Below are 27,829 nucleotides of genomic sequence, written 5' to 3' on the forward strand. Positions count from 1 at the left end.
AGTAGCACTAGAATCCTGCGGGGTACCTTAAGGCTCGTGTGCTTCACCCACACTGTATAATGCCTTTACCAAATGACTCTTCGACAAACTGGACACGTTGGGTGTCACATATACTAATTATGTGGGCAATACCCAAATACTCTTCCATCCTACAGGCTCCTATGACACTGACTCGGAAACCATCAACAAAATCTACCTCATCCAAGCCTGGATGGCACAAAATGAACTATGCCTGTGTGATGAGAAGACAGAACTTCTCATCATAGGCAGCAAAGCAAAACTAAATGGCCTTTCACAGCAATATAAATCCTTCAACATTGATGGCAATACCATTAATGTTGCCAAAGAAATAAAAACCCTAGGCATCTATATGGACTCAATACTTTAAGACAGGTCAATGCCATTGTCTTCTCATCGGCATATACCTCTTAACTAATCCGAGCCAGCAGACCATTTTTCTTCACCAGATAACTACATTACCCTAGCCAGAGCACTCATCCTTTCGAGGATCGACTATTTCAACTCACTCTTTGCAGGATCCAACATCAGCAAACTCCAAGTGGTACAAAATAATACAATAAGAGCTGCTCTAGACATACCCAGACATTATCGTATCTTATTGACGCGACACAGCATCCATTGGCTCCCAGTTAGGGATAGAATCAAATTCAAAGTCCTCTCACAGACCCATAAATGCCTCTCGGACTCTGCCCCATCCTATCTCTGCAATCAGATCACAAAAAACCAATCCAGCAGACCCACCCGCTCCTCCCACACCAGCCTAATCTCCACTGTGAGATTCAGGAGATAGAAAGCTGGAGAATCTAGCTTCCCGGTAGTTGCTGCCCAATTGTGGAACACCCTACCACCCTCACTAAGGATGGACAAGTCATTGTGGTCCTTCCGAAAAAAACTAAAAATTTGTTGTTCAAGCAAGATGTCTGCTAATCTAGCAAAACACTGCTTGCTGTGTAATTTGTGCACACCTCTGTAAATAATGCAAACCCTACCTGTAATCTATGTCTGCATAATGTATGTCAATTCCTGTGAACTAGGAGGGTCCCCCACCTGTTCGCAAGGCACACTACTTTTGTAACTGTGGTTCTGTGCATATCTGTAACCATTCTATTAAGTTTTAAGCGCCTAGATACTGCTGGGTTTTGTGCGCTATATAAATGTTCAAATAAATAAATAGTAAGATAACTTGTATCTTACTTAACTTTTCCTTTGTCGGTCCAGCACACACCGCCTTATGTGGGGTGCTGGGGGTGTTATATTGTAACCCCTTTTCTCACTACTCCTGTAACCTTTTGTCACAGTGACTATCTTAAATGGCTGGTGGTAGTGGATACTTTTTCTACCTCATGTGCAGATTACTGGCCGGCTGGTTCCTCAGCTGCAGTACAGCACCCATGGGTGAACATTTTGTCAAAATGGCCCCGGTCTTCTTTTTTCGCCATTTTTAGTTTGTCAATTCCATCTGGGCTCTCCGATCATTTCATGTAGGTTTGAGTCCTTTGTGAGTTTTGCCTTTGGTGGGCTTCAGCCCTGAAGCCTGCCCAGGCTTCAGTGTGTCTGGGAAGCAGGAAGTGAGGGAGTGTCCTAAAACTTACCTGTCCTTTGTCTGTAGGTGTGCCTGGCTGAAACAAGTTCAAACTGGGAGCTGGCCCCCAGGTGATTGACAGTTCCATGGGAGTGAATGAATGGGTTCCAGCATATAAGGCAAGGATTTTTGGACTACGGGCAACAGTCGACCACTGGAACAAGAAATCCGAAGCAGAAGACAAGCAGAGACGCCAGCAGCACCTTTAACAGCCACAGGGATCCTGGTGAAGACCTGCAGCTGTGCTGACCCAGTTTTCATCTCGACAGCGAAGCTCCGCCATGGACGACTTCCTCTCTTGGGCTGGTAGGACCAACTAGCCTCAAGACCTTCTTCAATGTGGGTCATCCCCCGACATCCTGGGACTTTCCTGGGCTGCATAATACCAATACCCGGGGTGACTGGACCATTTGCGAGTGCATCGTCATGCGAACATCTAATATCGCTGACAATTTGCAGGCATCCGTGTGTGCCTCCAGAGGCAGGAATTCTTCACCAAAGGTTCCCCCATCAGAGTTCAGGACAGAAGAGGGTTCTGGACATGCCGTCTGGAGACAAACTGTTTGAGAAAGCAGTTGATTAATCCCTCCAGGCCATCAAGAAGGAAACGGCCCGTGCTCTAGGCACTCTGCAGCAACAACGGCCCTCCTTTTGTTCTTCAGGAGGAAAATTTGGCAGGTCTTCGAAGGGATTTGGCGGGGGCTCATCCTCTTACTGCCACCCCTCCCGTTACATGACCCAGGAAGCCAACGGGGGTCGTTCCAAGGCATTCAGGGGTAGCCGTCGTCGTCAAGGACCACAGGACGGTGCTTCCACCCCCAAGCAAGATTGTACCGGCCAGGACGTCGGGCCCCCTACCCATGCACCCTAGTGCGAGGCCAGCTGGCAAACTTCTCCACCGACAAATGGGTACTGGACGCTCTCGCCCACGAACACACCTTGGAATTTCAAAGAAAGTGCCCGCGAAAGGCACCGGTGGCCCAGCAGGAACAACACATCCCCCAGCTGCTGCTGGAGGTCCGGCCATGTTAAGAAAAGGGGCGATGGAGCTGGTCGCACAGCGACTTCGGGGCTCCGGAATATACTCAAGGTACTTTCTCGTAAGGAAAAAGATTGGGGCTGGAGGCCCATTCTCAACCTACGACGACTCAACAAGTACATAAAGTCCCAGAAGTTCAGGATGGTCACTCTGCTACATGTGCTCGGCCAACTGGAGCAGGGAGACTTTGTCGTCATTGGATCTAGAGGACGCGTTCTTCCACGTCCCCATACACGTAAAGCATTGCAAGTTCCTGCACTTTGTCGTCCAGGGGAAGCATTACCCGTTCAAGGCACTTCCTTTCGGACTGAAGTCGGCGCCCAAGGTCTTCACCAAATGCCTGGCCCCGGTGGTGGCCCATCTGCGACTACGAGGGATCCACGTGTACCACTACCTGAACGACTGGCTCATCCGGGCCAAGTCAGAGGAGATCGCCGTCGATCACACGGCAAGGACCGTCCGGCTGCTGACGGACCTGGGACTCTCAGTGAATTATGCAAAGTCCTGCTTGACTCCATCACAGGATGCTCAGTTCCTAGGATCCAAGCTCAACACTGGCCTGTGGAGGAGAGGATATCAGCCATCTTGGGCAAAATACAATGGCTGTTAGCACTGAAGATCGCCACGGTGCAGACTGTTAGGCAGAAACCTGTGCAGTCCCCTTAGGGACCACTGCAAAAGATTTAAGACTACAGGTGTTTGGCATTAAACCCACTTGGTAGCAGTCTGTACCACAAGGATTCACTTGGAAGCTCTGGCTGAGCAGTCAGACTTCCCTCAAGAAGAGTTAGGCAGTATATAGAGTATACACAATAGGTACAGAGATACAGTAGCACAAGCAAACACTGACCAGAGCTTTGGTGTAAAAGTATATAGTTATTTATTTAAAGACACACTTGTAGATTACACTAGCACAAAGAGGTAAGTAAATTCAACACACAGTCACTATTATATATATATTTCTGATGTTTGTTAATCTGCTTAGAATCACATGCTGTGCATAGGTCCGACATCCAGTGGTCACTGCGGAGTATTGCATTTTGTTTTTCGTAGTCGAAAAGGGGACGTCGACAAGGCGTGTCTGTAACACTATCCCTATAGTGACGTGCGTTGTACCCACAATCCCTCACGCGTCGAGGTCCCTCAGATTGTTTTTTTCCGCCCAGTTTCTGGTCGCCTTTCGCGGAGCTCCTAGAGAGACATTGCTATACTTACCACGGACCTCGGTCCTTTTGTCATAACTTAATATACTGGTAACGATCCCTCCCCCTCGACGTTAGCTGTGAAGCTGTTTCTCCGCCGAACTATTTTCGACGGAGAGGAAGAGCGGAGGAGATCCTTCGGCGCTGCCGAACACGTGGCCTGGCCTCGACGGCCAACTTACAGTAGGGAGAGTGGGGGTTAGAACTTTGTCTCTTCTCTTTGAGAATGTCTTTCTTTCTCCCTTTTCTTTCCCTTGGGGTTGTTATCGCCAGCTATTATTGCCTCAGCTATGGAGAGGACACCATTTAAGTTTTGCCCACGCTGCAGGGGCAAATATACTTGGAAAGATAAGCACAAGCTCTGTAATCGTTGCTTACCCCTCGATCACATAGAGAACAGCTGCGCAGCCTGCAAGCTCTTAAAACCCAGGACTCTTAAAGAACGTAGGGTTAAGAGGTGGGCAGACTACGCGATGTCGAAGTCAGTTTCCTCACCCGCTGCCGCTGTTACTGAAAGTGACGAGGAGTGCGATAACTCGACGTCCGTTACGGAAGTCATGAACCCCCAGAAGGAGCGCTCACGCTCCTCGTCGTCCGTCCCCGGCCCCGACGGGCTCGGCTCACGCCCTGCTTATGGGGATGAACACCCCGGCGACAAGGACGCACACAAACCCCATAAGGCTAAACACACTACCCACGGCTCTTCTTCGTCGAGAACGAAGGATCCATCAGCGCCGAAGGGGACGCAGGGCACTCCGGCGTCTACCGCAGACCGTAAAGGTCACAAGCCCCACCCGCAAACGCAGCCGCGACCAGCGATTGGGCTTCCATCTAACACGGGCGCTACCCCAAAAACATCCGACGCAACGCTCCATAGAGCGACCGTCGAGGTACAACGCGCAACGCACACAACGTCGACACCAAAGCCCTCGACGGACAAAATCGTGGCCGAGAGCCTAGCGAGAATTGTCGCCGAAGACGAACGTACGCGGACGACGAAACAAACGTCGAATACCGCGTCGAAAAAACACAAAAGTAGCCAGGAACTGCCCCTTTCTCCTAAGGACGCTTCCGAACTACCTGAAGGCTTTTCAGAAGGAGACGGGAACCTCTCGTCGACGCTGTGGGAGCGTTCGAAACGATTCGAAGGCGAAAACACTAATTTTCCCCCTCTAGACTATTCAGGGGTACCCCATGAGACCCTTGAAAGACTCCATTCTTGCATGGAGAAAATGGAAAGGTTTCTAGGAAACCAAGACCCACCCACTCACAAAAGACAAAGAGAATGGCCACAGGATGACCCTAGAGTCAAGATTCCTAGGCTGGTTGACCTCACTGAGGAGGAGCAATACCTCCAAGAAGATGAGGAGTGTTTGGGTGGAGAAGAAGAGGTAGAACTTGAGGAAGAGGGCTTCGAAGAAGATCCTTACACCACTCCTACAGGGTTTGAAGAGGATACAGCTACCTCGCAGCCCTGGCATTCACCGTCAGTGCAGCCTTGGCAATCCCCATCAGTACATTCAGACCCTGATGCCTTTCTCCCTTCTCCTCTCAAGGATTCACATGGGAACTCCTCTCCCATAGATGACCAACCTTCCCTCAATGCACTATTGCGCAAGGCAGCAGCGCATTTTGAGATTGATACAGGGGAAACTCTTCCAGACATCGACTTTGTAGAAAAAGTCATCAAAGAAAAAGCCCCTGTTAGCCAATCTATTCCTCTCCTGGCTTCTATTAAAAGAAGAATTTCTCCTTCCCTTACTAACCCAGCTCTAGTAAGAGGGGTCAACCCTAGAATAGAAAAGCTCTTCAGCCCTTCATCCTCTGACCCTTTATACATCAGAGGACACTCTATTCCGGACTCCCTTGTGGTTACCAACACAAGAAAAAGAGCAGGGGTGCCACTATCCACTAGTGAAGCACCTCCAGACAAAGAAGGCAAAAAACTCTACGCACTGGGGAAGAGAATCACGACCTCCGCCGCCTTCTCCACTAGAATTGCTAATAACTCACTTTTAGCTAGCTACGCAGATGCACAGTGGAACAAGCTGCGCAGCGAAGCAGAGGAAGCACCTGAACCTCTGCGTTCTCGCCTGCTAGCTATAATATCAGAGGGCACACTGGTAAACCAGGGCATCGTTAAAAACTCCCTAGATGCCGCTGAGACGGCTGGCCGCTCCCTAGTGCAGGGAATACTTCTCAAGCGCCACGTTTGGCTACGCAGGTTTTAAGCCCGAAACCCAAGCCTCCCTCATAAATAAACCCATTGAACAGACGCATCTGTTTGGGAAAGCAGTAGATGAGGCCCTAGAACATGCTAAAAAAGAGTTTGATACCATCAAAACTCTTGATCAAATTTCTAGGCCCCCTAACAGGCGAGGCTATGGTAATAAACGATCCTTTCGTGGCCAAAGACAGCAGCAGAACCAACAACAACAATATTACTCTGGCTCCAACTGGCCCACCAACCAGGGTAACACCCAGTTCAGTCAAAGAGGCCAACGCCGTGGCAAAGGAAGAGGTCGTGGCTCCAGCCCCAGAGGTTCCACGCCCAATACCAGCAAATGACCCGAAAATTCGGGTCCCCTCCCATGCATCACCGGTCGGGGGCCGGCTAACATCGTTCCTTTCAGCATGGGAGGGAATCACGTCAGACCGTTGGGTATTATCCACCATAGCCCACGGATACTGCATCGAGTTCAACGGTTCCCCGAAGTACAAACCCCCACGGAACCGGCGCATGACACCGCAACACCTCTCCATTCTTCTTCAAGAAGTGGAAGAACTACTGAAGAAAGAAGCTATAGAGCCCGTCCCCCTATCACAGGTAACAGAAGGTATTTATTCAGTGTACTTCCTTGTACCCAAAAAGGACTTAACCATGCGCCCTGTATTAGATCTGCGCCCAGCGAACATATTTGTCAAACCCCAAAAGTTTCGTATGGTGACCTTACAGGAGGTAATCCCACTGTTATCACAAGGGGATTACATGACAACACTGGACATGAAAGATGCATACTTTCATATTTTAATGTTGACATCGCACAGAAAATACCTCAGGTTCAAAATAGAGGACAAACACTACCAGTTCAGAGTACTACCCTTCGGGATAGCATCTGCACCAAGGGTATTCACGAAAGTACTGGCAATGGCAGCGGCCCACCTGCGCAGATTATCCATCCCGGTATACCCTTACCTCGACGACTGGCTCATAACAGGGGATTCTTACGAAACATGCTTCTCCAATACCCAAAAGACCGTAGACCTTTTGTCCCAACTGGGCTTCTCCATCAACGAAAAGAAGTCCAGCTTAGACCCCAGCCAAACCAAACAATTCCTAGGGGCTCTAATTCGAACAAGGGACGGCCTCGTATTCCCCTCCAACGAGAGGGTCCAAAACATGCTGTTTCAAATTCCCCATTATGTAGCAGGCCGAGAGGTGACGGTACGCAAAGCAATGCGCTTGCTAGGGATGATGGCGTCATGTATTTATTTGGTACCTCACGCGCGCCTGCGCATGCGCCCAATGCAAGAGTGGCTCTACAGCCAGTGGTGTCAGGCCAGCGGACAATGGGACGATCTAGTGGTGGTCTCGCAGGCCTTGGTTCTCTCGCTACGGTGGTGGACAAAAGAAAACCTGTTATTAGGGAAAACTTTTGCCACACCCGCAGTGGAAGCCACTCTAACCACAGACGCATCCCTTACAGGATGGGGGGCTCACCTATCCCATCAAACGGCACACGGAGTGTGGACTCCGAGTTTAGCATCCAAGCATATAAACCTGCTGGAACTACTAGCGGTGTTCAAAGCACTGAAAGCCTTTCAGGAACACTTACAAGGAAAGACAGTGATGGTCCTCACAGACAGCACCACAGCCATGTACTACCTCAACAAGCAAGGGGGCACTCACTCTCCAGGACTGTCCAAGCTGTCCCAGAATATATGGAAGTGGGCTCTCAAACACAACATGTTCCTACTAGCACAACATGTACCAGGGGAACTCAATCTGCTAGCAGACAAACTCAGCAGAGACTTCCCCCTGCCCGAAGAGTACGAATGGCAATTGCACGAAGACATCGTCTTAGACATCTTCACGCAATGGGGATTCCCGGAAATAGACCTGTTCGCAACCCTGGAGAACTCACAATGCCAAAGTTACGCCTCCAGGTACCCCCAGAACCAGTCCAAGGGGAACGGTCTGTTGATTCAATGGTCAGGGAAATTTGTTTACGCCTTTCCCCCGACTCCCCTTCTCAACAAAGTGGTGCACAAGATGCACCAGGAGCAGGTTACCATGATACTAGTGGCCCCAATGTGGGCACGGCAACCTTGGTTCGCTCACTTGATGGAGATGTCCCTATCTCCCCCAGTGAAACTTCCCTGCCCGTACAACATGCTGTCACAAGACAAGGGCAGGACACTGCATCCATGCCCTCAGACCATGAACTTAGCAGCCTGGCTCCTGAGATCATAGAGTTTGGACATTTACAACTCCCACAGAGATGTATGGACATCCTCAGGGAAGCCAGAAAACCTAATACTCGACACTGCTATTCTAGCAAATGGAAAAGATTCGTTATCTGGTGTAGAGGTACTAGCATCAACCCAGTTGACTGCTCTCCTACTGACATTATTCTATACTTGACCCATTTACTGGATTCAGGTTTAGTATTCAATTCCATTAAAGTCCACCTAGCGGCACTTTCTGCATACACCACTTCCCAACTTAAAGTGTCGTGGTGGAAGATACCAGTTATCAAAGCCTTCATGGAGGGGGTAAAAAGGATACACCCTCCGATAGCTAACCCAGCTCCCGGATGGGACTTAAATGTGGTACTTTCCAGACTCATGGGCCCTCCCTTCGAACCCATGCACAAGGCAACTCTTAGAGATATCACCCTTAAGACTGCTTTCCTAATAGCTATCACCTCCATTAGGAGAGTAAGTGAACTACAGGCTCTTTCTGTACTAGACCCCTTTGTAACAGTTCACAAAAATAAAGTGGTTCTACGCACACACCCAAGGTTTGCACCTAAATTCATCTCGAAATTTCATGTAAACCAAACTATAGAACTACCAACGTTCTTTCAAAACCCTTCCAACTCGGGAGAAAAAAGTCTGCATACACTAGATGTACGCAGAGCTGTCATGTTCTACATGGAAAGAACCAGACCACTGAGAAAGACTAATCAGTTCTTTGTCTCGGTGGCAGCAGGAAGAGAAGGAGATGCGGTCTCAAAATCCACTATATCTAGATGGATTGTTCAATGCATCACTCTCTGTTACACTCTTGCTAAGAGAGAACTACCCTTCAAGCCAAGAGCACATTCCACTCGAGGCACTGGGGCTTCCATAGCATTCATTGCAAATGTTCCCCTTGAGTCCATCTGCAAAGCGGCTACCTGGAGTTCTGTGCACACCTTTACAAAACACTACTGTCTAGATGCACACTCTAGATCTGACTCCCAGGTGGGACAGGCAGTATTAAGACATCTTTTCTCTACTGTTCCTTCTCATAACCCACCGCCAACTCCGGGTACTGCTCGCTAGTCTATGCACAGCATGTGATTCTAAGCAGATTAACAAACATCAGAAGACAATGCATTACTTACCGTAAAAGCATTTCTGATGGTTGTATCTGCTTAGATTCACATGCGCCCACCCTTCCTCCCCGCTCGGATGGAAGGAACATAGACTTCCTTTATATCTCTCTTTTCTGTACTCACTCACGTCTATAAGGCTCCCTCAGGGCAGAAAAATACAAACAGAGGGACCTCGACGCGTGAGGGATTGTGGGTACAACGCACGTCACTATAGGGATAGTGTTACAGACACGCCTTGTCGACGTCCCCTTTTCGACTACGAAAAACAAAATGCAATACTCCGCAGTGACCACTGGATGTCGGACCTATGCACAGCATGTGAATCTAAGCAGATACAACCATCAGAAATGCTTTTACGGTAAGTAATGCATTGTCATACAACCCTAATTACTTATTAGACAAGTCTTAGTGAGAAACACCACTTATTTTCAGACAGAGGTGAGCGCTTAACATAAGATGGCACTCTAATAAGTTATTAAAAAGGGAGGGAAAAGGCAGAGTCATGGAAGCAAACAAATTTCAATACTTTTTAAAAGAACCACAGTAAGGCAGGGTAGGCAGAGTTCTACTGGATAGCAAGGAAGTCAATTGCAAGAACCCACTCTTGGAGGGAGCAAGCAGAAGGGGTCCAGGTTCACACAGTGGGGTTATGCCCAAAGAGTCTTGTAGATAGTTCGCACACAAAGAATGAAATTAAAGTCAGGAAAAGTTAGCTAGGTTGTCCCAGGCCTGCCCAGGTTAGAAAGTCGAGGCTTTACTGTCGCCCCGAAAGATCTGTCGCAAGGGAAGCCAGGCGGGACACAGTACCTTAAGTGGGAAGGAAGCTCCAGCGGGAGCAGTTGTTCCTGGCAGCGGGTGCAAGTCGGTGTTTCGTCCAGAGGAAGAGGAGGTCTCGCCGTGGAGGAAAGATGAAGGTCGTTGCACTGCCAGGGAAGAAACCAGCCGCGGAGTTCTTCGGTTAAAAGGTACTACCCTTCTATTTGCGGTAGTTGTAAACCGTGGTATTCCGGTTGCCGGGGTGCTTGGCACGGGCAAGGCAGCCACGAGATGCTCCAGGAAGGTGAAAAGAAGGCAAAACTGGTTATCCCCACCAGTCAAAGGAAGAAGACTCTCCGGAATGGAGATCTCCTCTGTTGTCGGGAAAAGTGGTGAGACGGTTCAGCAGGGCTCCACCGGTGGTGTCGTTGCAGGTCGGCTCAGCTTCTCCCTCCTCGGATTCTTAGGTCCTGTGGCGACTTCTGAAGTTCCAGTCCCCAAAGCCCTGCTTTTATGCAGCACACCCCCATTCACTCAGCCTAGCTGTCAATCAAACATGCTAAGTGGTGAGCCGGCCGGCTCACCACTTGGGCCAATCACACAATAGTGCGACTTGAGTTGCCAAGGCAACTCAGTCCAGGGTGCCTAAACCCCCATCCCACACCCCCTGTGGTACCCAGACAGAGTGGCACCACATTTGGAGGCTTCTGTGGAGAAACCTGCCAAAAAGTGGAACAAAGGGCTCGACTTGGGTTGGAGTCACAGAAGAGAACACAATCGCCATTTTAGAATCGAGTTCTGGCAAAAAATACCAACCGGTGAATTAATATTAAATAAATAAACCAGCGGTATGTTCGAGGCTATAGGAATTAAATAATTAAAGTTGGTAGCCTCGAACAATGGGAAAATCCCATAGAGATATATTCGCGGTCGAATATAAAAAGTATTATCCACTGCCACCAGCCAAAACTCGATCAGGGGGGACGGAGACGTGCCCCCTCGAAAAACAGACCCCTGGGCAATCGAATTGCCCCGACCAGTATGTCCACAATATGATGGTTTGTACTGGTTTCTGTTCATAATTTGGGACTAGTAAAGCCAATGGTGACTTTACATGCCCTGGGAGACAGTAGTCAGTCCCAGGGTATGGAGTCTATGTTTGGGGGTCGCTACGACACCCCTGGGTTACGGCACGGAGGGTGCTGTGTAACCCACATCAAAAACACATGAGACCCTATGGAGTAAAAGACCCCATAGCCCATAAAACACATGGAAAGACAAAGGAACACCTCAAATCATGTCGAAGAGTGGGAGTAAAAGAGTCTCACTCTTAGTAGGAGAAAAAAGTAAACCCCAAAAATCCAGCAAAGCTGCTGGGGGACTCACTAGGTTTGGGAAATGAGCCTTTACAGAGAATTCTCCCCAACACAGACCATCAAGTCGCTGCTCGGCATGATGTCGTCCTGCATATAACGGATTCAGCTCTGCAGGCTGCGGATGCGTCCACTCCAGGAGTTCCTCGACGCCCGTTGGGTCCACAACCTTCCAGGACAAAATAGCGCTCGACGAGAAGTTCCGTTGAGCGATAAGGTGGTGGGGCGTGCGCTCCAACATCGCCGGAGGCACGGACTTTCAGAGCCCCCACTACCAGGAGACAGTCACGACGGACGCTTCTCTGGAAGGATGGGGAGCCCACACCGGATGTGTTCACACCAGAGGCCTGTGGCAGCCGGAAGCGAAGACTATGCATATCAACGTGCTGGAACTACGGGCTGTGTTTTGGGCCCTCAGGTAATTTCTGCCGTCCATCAAGGGCAAGGTGGCGAGGGTCTTCACGGACAATACCACCACAATGTTTTGCATCTGGAAGCAGGGGGGCACCAGATCCCCAGCGCTCTTCAAGGAGGCACAGGACTTGTGGCACTGGGCAGTCGCCCTAGGGAGGTTCCTCATTCCGTTCCTCCTGGCAGGAGTAAAGAACACTGTTGCCGACTCTATCAGCAGGGAGCTGCGCTCTTGCCATGAGTGGGAGCTTTAGCAGGATCAGGTTGACGGCCTGTTTCTCAGATGGGGCAGTCCCCAGATCGATTTGTTTGCGACAGCGACAAACACCAAGTGCCGGAGGTTCACCAGCAGATTCCCCCAACCGGGGAGCATGGGGGAATGCAGTCTCCTTACCTCGGGAAGGCCTGTTTGTGTATGCGTTCGCTCCTTTGCAGCTATTACTTCGAGTCATCAGTCAACTCTGACCGTATCGGTGCAGGATGATCCTCGTCGCACCAGCGTGGGCGAGGCAGATCTGGTACCTGGACCTTCTTAGCATGTCAACAACCCCTCCGGTCAAGCTGCCAGTGGTAGCGGATCTTCTCGCAGGGAAGGGGGCGCATTTCTTAACCACGACCCAGGATTGCTGAACCTGGATGCCTGGCTCCTGCAGCATTAGAGTTCGATGGTTACGAGCTTCCGTAGACTACAGGGAGATACTCGCCAAGGCCAGGGCGTTGTCGACTTTGAAGTGCTATCGACTCAAATGGAAACGCTTTGCGACCTGGTGCTGGTTGCAGAAGATCAACCCTCTGAGGGTCACGGCCCCTCTGGTGCTTCCGTATTTACTATCTTTGGCTAAATCGGGCTGGTGCACGCCTCCATCAAGGTGCATCTAGTGGTTATTTCCCGCTACACCAGATCTCCTGGACGATCCTCCTTGTGGTTGCACCGTCTGGTCAAGGAAGTCATCAAGGGATTGTTTTGCTCGTTCCCGCTGGTGAAGGCTCTGGTCCCGGCGTGGTAACTCAACGTGGTGCTGACTGGGCTCATGGGGGCTCCATTCAAACCTATGCATTCAACTGCGCTAAAGTTTCTATCATGGAAGACAGCTTTCCTAGTGGCCATCCCCTCTGCAAGAAGAGTAGGTAAGATCCAGGCCCTGTCCTGCAAGCCACCTTATTTGACTTTCCAAGAGATGAGGGTGGTGCTGCGGACGCACCCCTCCTTCATGCCCATGGTCCTGTCGGCCTTTCATCTCAACAAGCCCTTGGTGTTACCTGTGGTTTTTCCGACGCCTTAATCGCCAGCTTGAAAGGACTTTGTACTCACTGGATGTGGCTCGAGTGCTGAAGTTTTGTGTGGTCTGCACAAAGAGTTTCTGGAAAACTTCTCCGCTTTTTGTGAACTTTGGTTCTGTGAACCATGCCATAGCCCTGTCCAAGGCTTCCATTTCCAGGTGGCTCTCTGGCTGCATCACTCATTGTCACCGGTTGGCAAACCGACCGTTGCCTGGCCGTCGGTGAGCCTATTCTACCAGAGCGATCGCTGCTACGACAGCATTCCTGTCTGGTGTGCCCCTGCTGGACATCTGCAGGACTGCTACGTGGAGGTCAACGCACACCTTCACATGATTTTACTGCATTGACGGGGATTACAGGGAGGAGTCCAGAGTTGGCCAAGCAGTGCTGCGCAAACTGTTCGGTTGAAGGTGAGCCTTGTGAGAAGGTAAGAGATTGCTTTTGTTGAGCCTTGCCACCTCCCGTGGTTGTGCATGTGTGTACTGCTATGTATTATTTATTCATGAGCATGTGAATCCATGCCAGACCGCATGCTGGAGAAGGAACAAGTTACTTACCTGTAACTGTTGTTCTCCAGCATGGGTCTGGCATGGATTCACATGCAATCCCTCCCACATATCCCTCTGTGGCTCTTTTCTTGGTCTTAATGCCATTTTACGTGCTACCAAATCTGAAGATGGCTGCCTGGGGAGGGGCTTAGGTAGAGGGCAGTCATTGGCTGGGGGCAATATGACCCAGAGCTCAGTGATTGGTTTAAAGGAGAAAGACAGTTCAGAAACTAAACTGAAACTGTTTTTTCTTTTACAGAGGATTCCCAGCCTGACGGCGGGGAATATTCATGAGCATGCAAATCCATGCCAGACCCATTCTGGAGAACAAGTTACAGGTAAGCAACTTGTTCCTTACTCGCCTGCATTATTGTTCCATTTATAATCTTATTCCATTTTTGATGCAATGTTATTGTTAGCTGCTGCATTTTAGATTTGCTTGTGTGCCTTGTGTGTGTGTACGTGAATATTTTTTAATATAACTTTAAGTGAGTACGTGTTTTCTTGAGTCCTTGTTGTTGGGTAAGATTTTCATAGAAATGGTAAATCCTTCTGACCTGGGTCAACCCCACAACGTTCTGCTTTACTGGTGGATTATTTTTCCTTAATACCTCTGTGTGGGAACCCTCTTCCACGCCCACAGAATATTTTACTATTTTTATGGGTGTCATTTTTTTAGACTCTCCATAGTGTCTTTTGAAAGTTATCCTCTTTAACAACTTTTTGGCAATAAGTGCCTATTGTTGCTGCGTTGCCCAAGGGCTCCCATTTTAACATTCTCTGGCTATCCTTGAGAGAACTTCAGTACCCAAGGGTAAAAAGGATCTTTGGATCCCTTTTACGTTTCATTTTGTGAAACCGGCACACCCCACCTTATGTGGAGTGCTGGGGTGATGTATTCCCTTTCACACTTAACTGTAACAATTCTATTATAGGGACAAGCTTACCTTCAATGGCTGGTGGCAGTGATACCTTTTTCTAATTCCTTGCACCTTTACCGTGGGCTGTTTTCACAGCTGCAGTAAAGGCACCCAAGGGTGCTCATTTTACCAAAATGGCCCCTGTCTTGTTTTTCCGCCACTTTAGTGTTCCTTGTCCTCTTGTTCCTTCCCCTGACATCCAGGGTGGAAAATTCCTTTGTGTGATTTATATCTTCGTCAGGAGTCCTCTGGACTCCCCACCCAGGCTCCAGTCTGTCTGTGAAGGCAGGAAGCGAGGGAGGAGTCCAAAACTCAACAGCCCTTTGTCTTCCACCTTGCCTGAATGGGGACAAATCCCAGTGGAGGGGTTCGCTGTCCTGTTTGGGCAACCAGACCGCCCCTTGTTGTAAAACGCAGGGAGGGAATGCAGAGGTTGTGCTGTAGTTCCTGTTAAATACTCCGAACCTGGTAGCTGAAGACAAGTCCACCACTGGAACTGAAACCGAAGAGGATGATGAAGAAGTGCTGAGACGATATCCAGCGACCGGAGAGCCTGCTGTGTAACCGGAGCCTGCTGTAGCCCTTCCTTCCAAACGACCTGGGGACTCCGAAAACGATGACTCTGGCCCAGAGCCTGGTGAGACCCACTAGATTCAAGAAGACCTGCATTTTGAGCCATCCCAAGCCGTGCTGCGGCCTTGTGGGGCTGCATTACCCTGGGACCTCAAGCCATTGTGCGGTGCACTGTCTTCCGAATCTCGCTGAAACTTCGTGGGCATCCTGATTAATCTCCAGAGACACGAATCGAGTCCGAAAGTCCCCTCACCAGAGTGCTGGACCTCTAACAATGAGAGTCCGATTGCGATATTCTGTCTTCTGTGCTCCTGTAAAAGCTGCCAAATCCACAGAGCCGCATCCAGCCGCAAGGAAAATCTTGCCTAGAGCCTTCTCTGATGATCCATGCTGCAAAGTCTGTTCCAAGGTCCTGTTTTCAGTCACCATGACAAAGAATCCACTGACCGGTTGTTTTGCTGCAGATCCTGCAGTAGTGCTGAGGCAAAATCTTTCAATGCTGAGGTACTGTGCTGGCTTGGGTATTTACTTATCTTAAGTCTCTTGTGATTCTTGTGTAGTTGTGGGGTGTTTTCTGTGATTGGGAGGCCTCTCATCCAGTTCACCCAGTCCCACTGCTGGAATCCTACTAGGGTATCCTATGTGAAGCCCCTGAACTTTCAACTAGCCCTAAAGTGAAATACTCACCTGTTTGACCAGTCTTCCAGAGGAACTCTGACCTTTGCTACTTAAGAACCTATCCTGACACTGCCTGTTGGACACTAGATCCTAGTGACCCCCCCCATCCCCTCCCTTCTGCCACGGAGAACACTCATGCTCCAAGAATAAGGGAAATACTTTTAAGGGATTGGGCCTTTTGCATAGAAAAGAGAATAAGTGTTCAAAAGTTACTTACTTGAAAAGGAGTTGGTAACTGTAACTGATTGAACAGTTACAAAAGTTCTTACTTACCTTGAATGTGTGTTGCACTATTCACAAAAGTATGTAACATCTTTCTTTCCTTCGAAACCATGTTGCTGTTCTAACAGAAAGTAGATGTAAGGGTATATTAATCACCTGTGATTTGGTTCTGCCTCTTCCCAAAAGTAGTGTTGTTGGTTTCACTTGATTATTCCTGGTAGGATAATTGTATGAGTGTCCCCCAACTGGGTTTTGCTTCCCCTGACTTGCTATTAGCCTGTCCAGAATATGTCTGCATTAGGTTTGACCTACCTAGAATAACTGAGTCATTCATAAAGTGTAACATTGTGTTTTGCTTTCCCTGTGCTGTTTTAGACAGACACAAAGAGTCTTAGGTTTACACCTGCCCCAAGTTGCTGATAGCTCCTTGAACAAGTATATGGGGGTTTACTTACCTTAGTTAGCTGTGTGACATCCTGAAATAAGTTAGTTGCTGCTTATCTCAATCTGTGTTTCACTGATCTCAAAAGTACCGATAATTGAATATTACATCCTTGGGTTTAACTCACCTAGTATAACTGTGTGTTATCACAAACGTAGTTATAGGTTTTTACTGTACCTAGAGTAAGTGTTCTATTATTCACAAAACGTATACTTTCCAGTTGACTGTGATTTGTTGCTGAGCGCCACTGTACAACTGATGGGGTCTACTGCCCTTGAATTACTGAATGTAATGTGAAAGTAACCATTGGTTTTTACTCCCTAAGAATAGATGTGACCTCTACTGAATGTGTATGAAAAGGTTTGACTTCCCTAGAACTACTGTTGGGTATTAAAAATAAGGTGTATGCTTTGGTCTGTGAACCTTCAAGCATAGTGTTTGTATAATTATGATTACATATAATGTGTTAGTACTTATTTCCCCCAAGATTTACCTGGGCCTACTTGTAATTAAATAAACCATTTATTTTGCACAATACATAGTGTTTTGGTGTTTCTTTGGACCATTTGTATTACCATTTCATTTATTGTGATTTTACAGCCCTCTCTCCCTCCCCAGATAAGCCTGGCTGCTCTGTCAAAGGTACCCTGAACTCAGGTGGTACAGCCTTCTACTAAGAGTGGAGTCTTGTACTGCCTGAGTTGCCTGGTTTTACTAAGCCCTTAGTTGGACTTCAGAAAAACTGTCCTAACACTTGTATAAACTGATCTTTGTACTGCTCTACAGCTCACATTACACCCTCCTAAGATAAGCCTGGCTGCTCAGTCACTCTACCAGCCTGTGTAGTACAAGCATATATTACGAGTTTGGTCCCTAATACCAAAAGATAAGTCTTGTGAAGTCTAACTCCAGTTGGACTTTGGAAATACTTACCCAACACCCTGAGATTCTTCACTTAGGCAGAGATATTCAGTGTTCATGAATACAACTTAGATACCCATTATTGAAAACTAGGATTGCAAGTAACCTTTCCTATAGCTATCTTCATGCCTTCCTCTGCTTATTGATTACACTATTGGCAACTAAACAGGTTATTGCTTTATGAAACTTGCATGCTTTTGTATGCAACTTTCACCTGCTTACACTTGTTCGTGCTTCTTTCTTACAGCGCTTCTTACTCGAACATTCCCTGACCATGTGATGCTTTTCACACAGACAAAAAAGCAGGCACATCGCATGCACATCCTGTTGGGGCTGATGGGCCTGAAGGTGGGCGAACTGCATGGGAACTTATCCCAGACTCAGCGATTGGAATCTCTAAGGTGAGACCTGCGTAACGAGCACTGATCAGCCCACACTGTCATACAGTAACCATCCCTAGCCCTATTGATCAGGGTCATGGAATTCGTGTCTCCTATAGAAGGTTTCCTGTGTCTAATATTTCCTCCTATATAGGCAGGTTCTAAATTGTTGACTGTGTGCGCCATGTAGCACAAAAGATTTCCTTTTTGCTGCTTTCTCTCCAAAGTGATCTATGGAACCTCAATCGTATGCTGTTATTGTGTACCCATCCTGACTTTTGAAAGCAAGACAAGCCTTTATACTTCCCTTGCTTTGCTAAGCCATTCAGTTTTGGGGGCACTGATCAGTCCCTATTGCCATTGGTGCAGGAGAAATTCTCTCTTTATATTACACTGCAATCTTCAACTTACTGTGAGATGTGGCCGGGACATTTTGTGTCCTTAGAATTATTTTTGTAACTCTGTGGTTACCTGCATGATGTGTCCAACACAGCCTTTTTCTATTGTTTTTAATTTGTCTCGTGCACGTTTTCATTTTACTGCTTAATGCAGAGTACCATTTACTCTAAATTGGCAGTGCCAGGAGATTCTTGTCTGTCCTTTGGCCATCTTGTATTTTGCCCTGCTTCCTGCCCTCCTCTCCCATGGCTGGATTTGCCATATACGAAAGCCTTTTCCCGGGGAAAGCTACAGCTTTCCCAGACAAAGCAGCCTTTTAGGAAAGATGTTCTTTTTTCTGCTTTCTTCCCATAGACGTCTAAGAGAGACGCACCTTCTTTTTGCTATTGTTGGCTGCTGACCTGACTTGGTGGAGTTGAGTGTTGGGTAAGAATTAGTGCAGTTCAACTGGTGTGTGACTACACAAGACTGATCTCCTTGGTAGCAGACCCACCTTTTAATTTAGGCCTGTACTACACAAGTTGATAGTGTGACTGAGCAACCAAGCTTAGTTTAAGAGGGTAATGTGAGCTGTAGAGCGTGCATTGAAATCAGTAAATACAGGTATCCAAGTAAACACTTACACACTTAGTTATAATACATTATTTATACACAAAGATATTTAAAGCATTCTTTAAAAAGCAGTAATTAGCTGTAACATTAATCCCAAATTAGGATGGATTAAAATAAAAAAGTGAACAATAAAGCAGGTGAGTAATTCATTCATATGTTAAACATATTCCAGCACCCAGAGGTGATGTCATTTGAGGTCAGTATAGCATTTATATAGGATCACCTTTGCAATATTGAGGTTTTCAGGAAGGAAAGGTTAGGGTTAGATCAGAACAGACTGATAGGTTATAAGAACAGTTAGATTCTCCCAAAGGGATGCAGGCAGTCAATTATCCCAGCACATTTAAGACCTGTAAGGGAACAAACACTGCCAAAGTCAGTAGGTTCAGAAGGAGGCCTTTAGGGAGCCAGGACAACCAAAGTCAATGGGCAAAGTCAAAGTTCTGATGCGCTTCCTCTTAGAAAATGTTTCTTAAATAGTCAGTGTTCAAAAGAGTAATCACAGCAACTCAAGGGGAGTCACCTTTAGAAATCACACGCTGTAAGGCCAATGCACTTAAGGTCAACTTGGTGTTAGGTTAAATCGTGCTCTCACAGATGAGAAGCACCCCAAATGGCAAAAGGATAAAATACCCCAAGCCCCACAGTACCTTGAAAATGAAGAGTGTTCCAGTTGTTTTCCTTCACGGTGCAATGCTGTAGACCCTTGATCCTGGTCCTTGGTCGTGGTGATGAAAGGGAGGACGTCTGGCCGGCTCCTGTAGCAGCACGCGAGAGAGGGATTTGGCAGCAATGGATTTCTGCCTATTCAGTAGCTCTTTGTGGTTTTGGAGCCTTTTTCTCAGCACCAATGAACATCAAAAAGCTCTGGTTAGGATTTCCTTGATCCTTCGTTCCTGGACTCTGTTGAGGGAACTCTTGATTTCCTGCTTCTGTATGGTCCTCTCGATGCCTAAAATGTTCTGGCCGGATTCAGACTTTGAAAGACAATGCACTCGCAAGTGGTCAAGCTACCCCCGGTATTGGGCTTCTGCAGCCTTGGAAAGTCACAGCAAGTCAGGGGTTGCGCCAAAATAGAGTTGGTCTCGAGGCTAGTTGTTCCACCCAGCCTAGGGGAGGGAGTCACCCTTTACGAGTCTTCCCTGTCGATTCGAAAACGGGGTCAACATAGCTGCAGGGTTTGACCGGGCACTTCACGGTCCAGGAGGGTGCTGCTGGCATCTTCTCTAGTCTTTTGCTTCAGATTCTGTCCTCCATTGGTAGACTCTGCTTCTAGTCCCAGAAACCTCTATTTGTATGCAAGTTCTCATTCATTCACATCCCTAGGCTGTCAATCACACTGCAAGGTGCTGTCCTCCAGGGCAGCCAGCCGGCCAATAGGAACTGGTTTCACTCAGGCACATCTAGAGACAAAGGACAAGGAAGTTCCGGGACCCTCCCTCACTTCCTGCCTTTCCAGACACACTGGAGCCTTGGCAGGCTTCTGGGCTAAAGTCCGCCAAAGGCACACTATACAAAGGACTCAAACCGGATGCAAACAGAGTAAAAACCCTTGAAGAAACTAACAAGAAATGGCAAAAAAGGAAGACCGGGAGGGGGGTATTTTGGGAAAATAGTCACCCTTGTGTGCAGCACCGCAGCTGCGTTATCAGCCTGCAGATACATGTCAATAGGTAGTTAAAAAGAAACCACTGCCACCAGCCATTCAAGTGAGTTAGTGTAACAAAATGTCGCATCATGAATGGGTTAAAGGAATTACTAGGTAATCCCCCAGCACTCCACGTAGGGTGGTGTGTGCTGGACCCATAAAGTAAAGGTAAATAAGACAGGGGTCATCTCACTATTCATTGGAACAGTAGTTCACCCAAGAAAATGTAGTTCAACATTAAGCGAAGTCCAAGGGACTTCTCAGTGGCACTACACAAAAGGTGCTGTGTGTCACAATGCAAAAGCAGATGCCTATGGAGCTTACCTGACTGTAAAACAGTAAGGAACATAGAAAATCATAGTCATGAAAACACGTGAGTGAGAAAAAGGCCCCACTCACTCAGGAGTAAAATTCTAAAAGCCCCGAATCCAGCAAAATTGCTGGGGGTCTCTAAGGTTAAAGGGAATTGGCACAGACATGAAAATTCTCCAAAACATTGAGTAAACCCCTCTGCTTTATTTCCCTGACTTTTTACTCATACTTTTGTGGAAACTGATCTGTCCATAAGTTTCAGTCCTGGGAGACTCTCCCTTTGTGGATTTCTTGTATTTGTTTTTTTTTTTAATTTGGTTTTATTGGTTTTGAAACAAAAAATAAAAAGAGAAACAAAAGATTAACAAAAGATTTGAGCATTTCACTTGTTACAACTCTGTTAGCATATGGTTACATCAAAAGAACAAAACTAGAGTCTCATTTTACAATTGATCGTCCTTGTGTTCGTTTCCGATCTCTAGTAATAACAGTCAGTATAACATACCCCATACCCACCCACCTCCCTCCCATGGTTGGGCAGACATCATTGCGGCATCTTTTCTCTGACATGTTCATAGCGGGTAATGTTTGGTTCACTATTGTCAGGTTTCCTTGATTCTTGGGTCATAACTGTCCTGTATTGAGAGTTTTTGAGATTCTTGGTTCAATTAAGAACATGTAGTGTCTTCGGGGTGGGAGTCCGTCGTCTGAGAGGTGTTTGCCTCGAAATTCTGACCATAAGATCTCGCATTGCGATGCTTTGTTGTTCTATTGTATAAATGTTGGTTGACAAATTGATCCATTCCTTCTTACTTGGAACCTTTTTGGATTTCCATTTTGTGACTAGCAGTGCACGGGCTGCAAGTAATAGGTGTGGGGCAAGACCCCTGAGTCTAGTCCATTCATCCTCGTCTTTTTCCATTCCGAAGAGAACCAAACGTGGATCAACGTTTCTTTGTATGCCGTCTGCCTTTGATCCATGCCAGGACTTCCTCCTAGAATACCTTAATGCGTGGGCAGCTCCACCACATGTGCCAATAGTCTGCTGTTTCTCCAAATTCTCGCCAACATCTCGGGCTCAGAGTCTGAAACATCTTGGACAATTTGAGTGGGTCGTGTTGCCATCTATGTAGGAGTTTAATGGCGTGTAATTTATATTGACTGGATAAGGATGTTTTGGATGCGTTTTTGCACATCATTTCCCATTGTTCCAGATATATCTCCTCTCCTAGGTCTCTCCCCCATCTGCTTCTGAGAAGTTCCGTGGACCTGGTGCCTGCTTCTTTGTACATAGCAGATATCAAACCCTTCATTTCAGACTTAGAATCCAAGAGTTGTTCGAATGGGGTGAGTTCTCTCTGCAGCTTTTCCTTCCATGCAGATTTTGTGAGGACTCCTTTTATCTGGATGTATTGGAAGGTGGATAATGGGCCTATCCCTAAGGCTTCAGTTAGGTCTGAAAGAGTTATGAAGTTGTCCTTCTTCTGGAGTTGTCCTACCCTTTCGAGTCCCGCCTCGTACCAGGATTGGAATCTTCCTACCTCGGGTATGTGATCGTTTATGCCAGGGGACCTCGAGTGGCTAAGTGGGGACGGCCAGGTGGTGATCTTGTTCATTGCTTTGCTTGGTTGGCAGATGTTCCAGATGGTACTCTGTATCGGATGGCCCTTAATTTTCCGTTGTATTCTTTTGTGAGGGGTCCATAGCCATTCTGACACAGTGGCCGGCGAGAAGTAATGATTGTCCATGTTGACCCATTGGAGGTGGTTGTGATCATGTAGGTGTGGGATAAGGATACGTAGTTGTGAGGCTTTTGTAGTATGCTCGCAGGTCAGGGAGACCTACTCCTCCTTTGTCTTTGGAAAGCGTCAGTGTCGTATGCAATCCTTGCCTTCTTTCCCTGCTAGAGGAACTTAAGCATACGTTTTTTGGCCTCTTCAAAAAACGCATTTGGCATCTCGATAGGTAACATCTGGAAAGGGTACAGGAATCGGGGGCGGCATACCATTTTAATGGCGTTAATCCATCCTAACCACGAGATCGTGGGTTTGTCCCACCTATTCAGATCGACCGAGAAGCTCTGGAGGAAGGGAGGGAAGTTAGCTTCGTATAGTTCCATTATGTTTTTAGTGATCTGGATGCCTAAGTATTTAAACGCAGAGTGTTCGAGTTTGAGGCCTAAGGGCAAGAACTTGGTTTCGTTTTCCTCTTTCGTTCCTTGCAAAGGGAACAATATTGATTTAGTCTTGTTCACATTAAACCCATAGAGTTTGCCATATTCTTCTAATAGTTGGAGAGCGTGAGGGACAGATACAGAGGGGTTGGTAATGTGTAGAAGTATGTCATCAGCGTAGAGTTCTATCTTATATTCTTTTGTTCCCAATCGCATGCCTTCTATTCTGGAGTCGGATCATATCTTTTGGGCCAGGGGTTCTAGGGAGAGCGCAAAAAGTATTGCAGAGAGGGTGCACCCCTGTCTAGTACCACGTCCCATATCAAACCATCTGGAATATTCCCCATTAACAGAGATAGATGCCTTTGGGGATGTGTATACTGCTTGTATTCCTTTCCTAAATCTCGGCCCTATCCCCACCTTGCGAAGGACTGTCCTCAGGAATTCCCACTCCACTCTATCAAAGGCTTTTTCTGCGTCTATTGACAGTAGGGCAGGGTCACCTGGTAGTTCTGGTGGTGAGTGGATGAGATGGAGAGTTTTGCGCATGGTGTCGGCTCCTTGCCTACCCAATATAAATCTGACTTGGTCATTGTGTATGAGGTGAGGGATCATTACTTCCAATCGGGCGGCTAGTACCCTGGTGTAAATTTTGGCATCTAATTTGAGCAATGAAATTGGGCGGTATGAACCACAATGTTTGGGGTTCCTTCCCTCCTTTGGAATCACTGTTATGAGCGCCTTCGTAAAGGAGTCAGGGGGCTGTCCCTGTTTCTAATATCTCGTTAAAGAGCTCAGTCAGGAATGGTGTTAGCTGGTCGCTGAAGGTTTTATAAAACCCAGCGGTATAGCCGTCCTCTCCGGGGGATTTGCCTACAGTTAGTCTTTTAATTGCCTCTTGGACCTCAGGTTCGGATATCGGGGATTCTAAGAGCCGGATATCGGGGATTCTAAGAGCTCAGTTTCGGGGTAGGAGATTTTGGGCATGTCTATCTGGGAGAGATAGTGATCTGTATCTGATTGTCCTGGAGTCACTTCCGAGGTGTACAACGCCTCGTAGAAGTTGGCAAAACTCTCTGGGATGGTGTGGAGGGTTGGGGGGGTCGTAGGGTTTTCTTCAATTATCTTTCACTTTCCGCTCTGCCCTTTGTTCTGAGTCTGGCTGCCAATAGTGCGTCGGCATTGTCCCCCTTCTCATAGAATTTCTGTTTGAGGAATCGAAGTTTACGCACAATTTGTTCGTGCTCCAATAGTCTTAGTTCTTCCCTTTTACGTTGTGCTATGTTAATGTTGTCGCGGTCCGTGCCCAGGTGTTCCCTGATCTCGCTTTCCAGTTGGCATGTTTCGGACGCAAGTCTGTGCTCAACGATCTTTCTCTCTTTTTTGGGTAGATCCTTCTCGTATCAGGATGCCTCTCCAGGTGGCTTTACCCGCCTCCCATATTGTCTGCTTGGAGACTTCCCCATTGTTTAGTTTGAAGTATTCCTCAATTTCAGTTGCCATTTCAATTTTAAATACTGTATCTTTCAACAGGCTTTCGGTACAGCGCCACTTCCCTCCTGAAACAGGTAAGTCTGCCCATCTTATATCTGACAGGACCATGTCATGGTCTGACCATGTTATCGGAATTATTTCTGATAACGTTGTGGTGCCAAGGAGGTCCTTGGTGAGGTACAAGCAATCAATCCTGGTTAATGTTTTGTGCGGATTGGAGTAAAATGTGTAGCCTCTTTCATTAGGATGTTTAATTCTCCACACATCTTGCAGGTCATATATCTCCATTATGTCGGAAAGCCCGGTGCGATCACTTCTCGTTTGGCTTCTTATCTCGGGGTTGCCCGGTTCCTGGTCTTTGGTCGGGTCTGCCCATTGAAGTCTCCTCCGAGAACAACTTGGCCGGATGCTTCTAACATTATTTTGGGTATTGTCTTTTCTGGGAACTTGGCTTGTCCTGCGTTGTGAGAGTATATTACTGCGACTGTTACCTTAACCTTTGCGATTGTCCCAGATATCAGGAGGGCACACCCGCTTACATCGGACCAGGTCTTATCTACTTTGAAATTGATTCCTTTCTTGATCAGGATTCCAACTTTTCCCTTCCTGAGTAGGCCTGAGTCCCAGAATTCCTTTCCCCCTCTTTTTCCTAGTATGCTTCTCTCCTCCCCCTTGGCAAACTTTGTCTCTTGTAGAAGGTGAATGTCTATTTGAGATCTATGGAATTCCCTTGCCACTAGTGATCTCTTGGTCAGCGAGTTGAGGCCTTTCACGTTAAGTGTCCCTATCCTTAGGGACTCCCTATCCTTCTGCTCTTCAATTGGTACCATTATCACAGTATTTCGGTTGTGGATTCGTGACCCGTGTCAAGTAGATATATTGTTCATAAGGACTCACGTCGTCTTGAGTGATCCTTTGTATTGCCGATAATGCTTCATCCTCTGTACATTTCTCGTCTGCCCAGCCCTCCCACCCCCCCACCCACCACCCTTCCCACATTGACGGTGTCCGTGCGGACCCAGATAAAGACACTGGTCCTGCATCGAACCACCTTTAGGGACCGTCACTTCGGGTCCCCAAGATTATTATAACATAATCTTGATTGAGCCCCCTTTCACCTCCCTCCTTCGTTTACATGGCCCGAGTCTCTTTTGAGCCTATACATCCTTACACAGTTCAGGCCATGGACATATATTCTAATACACATGTCATCTTACCAGTGTTGCAGTTCATTGGTTCTCTCCCCCTGGGGGGGGTATTACCTCTCCGAAATTTCCTCGACCCCTTGACACGTTTCCTTCTGGGGCCCTGTATACGCCATCCTCTTTCTTCTCGACGTGGGTCTCCCCGATCGTGTAACTCTGCGCTTGGTCCAAGGAGGTCAGAGATTTACTCCATGATCTCCCCCTCTGAGCTTAGCTTGATTTTGTTTCCGTTGTATTCAAAGGACAGAAAGAAAGGGTATCCCCACCTGTATCTTATGTTCTTTTCCTTCAGATGTTTGGTGATAGGCCCGCACATGCGTCGGAGTGCCAGGGTCATGGATGATAGGTCCTGGTATATCGAGATTTGGGATCCTTGGGGGGTAATTGAATCGCTGCTTCTTGCTTTCTCGAGGATCCGTGTTTTGTCCTGAAAGCGGTGAAATCGAGCAAGGACAGATCTTAGGTTCATCAACCGCGTCATCGGCAACTAAGAGTTTGATGATATCATGCAGGGTGTTCTTCAGATCGCTCTCCGTCTCCCCTTCTCGTTCCGGGATTCCGAAAATCCTCGGGTTGTTCCGCCTCTCCCGGTTTTCCAAGTCGTCAAGCTTCAGTTTGAAGCTCTCCTCTCGTTGCTCCAGTTCGGTCATCCGCTGGTCGAGTTGTGCTTCAAGGGTGTCTATGGACGCTTGATTGTTCTCGACCCCGTGAATTCCGTGGCCGGGGCTCAGGTTCTTTCAGGCTTTTTTCGTTCGTCAGGCCCAGGGTCGGCCTCCGACCGTTGCGCAGTTCCCTGCGAGCGGGCCGCGGAGCTGTTGTGTGACGTCTTTTGGAAGGACGTGTATCTCAGGTTTGCAGGGGTCCTTTTCGATCGGGTTTTCGACCGACCGGAGGGGGGGGTCCTCAGCTGGCGGCACACCGGTGTAGAATCTTGGGGTGGTGGGGGGGGGGGGTCTTCAAAATGGGGGCTCAATCACTCCTAGGGACCCAAAGTAGCGGTGCTTACGAGAAGGCCGACCACATCCGTGCGCACCCTGGTGGCCAGTATTTCTTGTATTTCTAAAGCTGCACCCACCTTAAAGTGCAGTTAGTATACTTTGTATCTTGATCAACTTTTATTTTATAACTATCTGGTTACAATTACCATGGAGATATTTTTCTACCTTGTTTTTTACTTTTTACCTGTGTACTTTTGCATTTTACTGCATATTGCTGTAAAGAGTACCATATCCTCTAAAAGAGGCCTGCCACAAGATTTTTGACAGCCCTTTGGCATTTCATTCCCTTTCAGGTCCGAAATTTCCATGCATGGAAAGCCCTTTCCCGGGCAAGGTTGAAGCTGACCATCATTGCCTACAGCTCAGTCCCATGGAAGCCTCACTCATCTGTCCACATCTCAAGATGGCCCTTGTTGGTGCCTAGCCCCCTGGACCAGTGGGAATGTTGGGTACAGATTTAGGGTAGTGCTCTTGGGGAGCACTACAACTATCTCAGCCACCTGGCAATAGGACCCAACCTTTGGTACAAGTCTGAACTACACATGTTGGTAGAGTGATAGAGCAGCCAGTCTTATCTCAAGAGAAGTCAATGTGAGCAGTAGAGGTGTTACACAAAGATTCACAGTGACAATTATTCAAACTAACACTTAAACTCAAGGTTTCTTGATAAAACAATGTTTTATTTACCAGTCATTTATGCAAGCCTTTCTTAGAAGGGAGTAATATTATAGCAACACACAAATACCTTCAAAACACACCCTCTTAGTTCCTAAATCAGCAAGCACCCATTGGGGATGCCACACACACTTCCTACACCCTCAGGTGACATTAATAGTTAGGACACCGTGGACATTGATTTGTTACTGTTAGCATTTAGAATAGTAATGCGATGTGGCAAAGAAAAGGTTAAGAACCAACAAGAGATCACAAATATTCTTAAGTAGGCAAATACCTTTCAACGCTCCCCAGTGTCAGAGGAGAAAAGTCTTTCAGTGAAACCGGCTAGGCCAAAGTCAATAGGCAAAAGTCTATGTAG

At 47.5% G+C, this 27,829-nt stretch overlaps 1 protein-coding gene across 1 annotated transcript in view; it reads left to right on the forward strand.

The window, feature by feature from the left end:
• The window catches only part of DDX27 (DEAD-box helicase 27), a 1,027,557-nt gene that overhangs the window by 720,869 nt on the left and 278,859 nt on the right, over positions 1–27,829 (forward strand). The window contains exon 12 of the mRNA XM_069651193.1: positions 17,820–17,973. Coding sequence (XP_069507294.1) covers positions 17,820–17,973 — 154 coding nt within the window. The remainder of the gene's footprint in view (positions 1–17,819; positions 17,974–27,829) is intronic.

This window comes from Ambystoma mexicanum, chromosome 3p (assembly GCF_040938575.1).
Source record: "Ambystoma mexicanum isolate Mex_15411 chromosome 3p, UKY_AmexF1_1, whole genome shotgun sequence".
NCBI classification, from domain to species: domain Eukaryota; kingdom Metazoa; phylum Chordata; class Amphibia; order Caudata; family Ambystomatidae; genus Ambystoma; species Ambystoma mexicanum.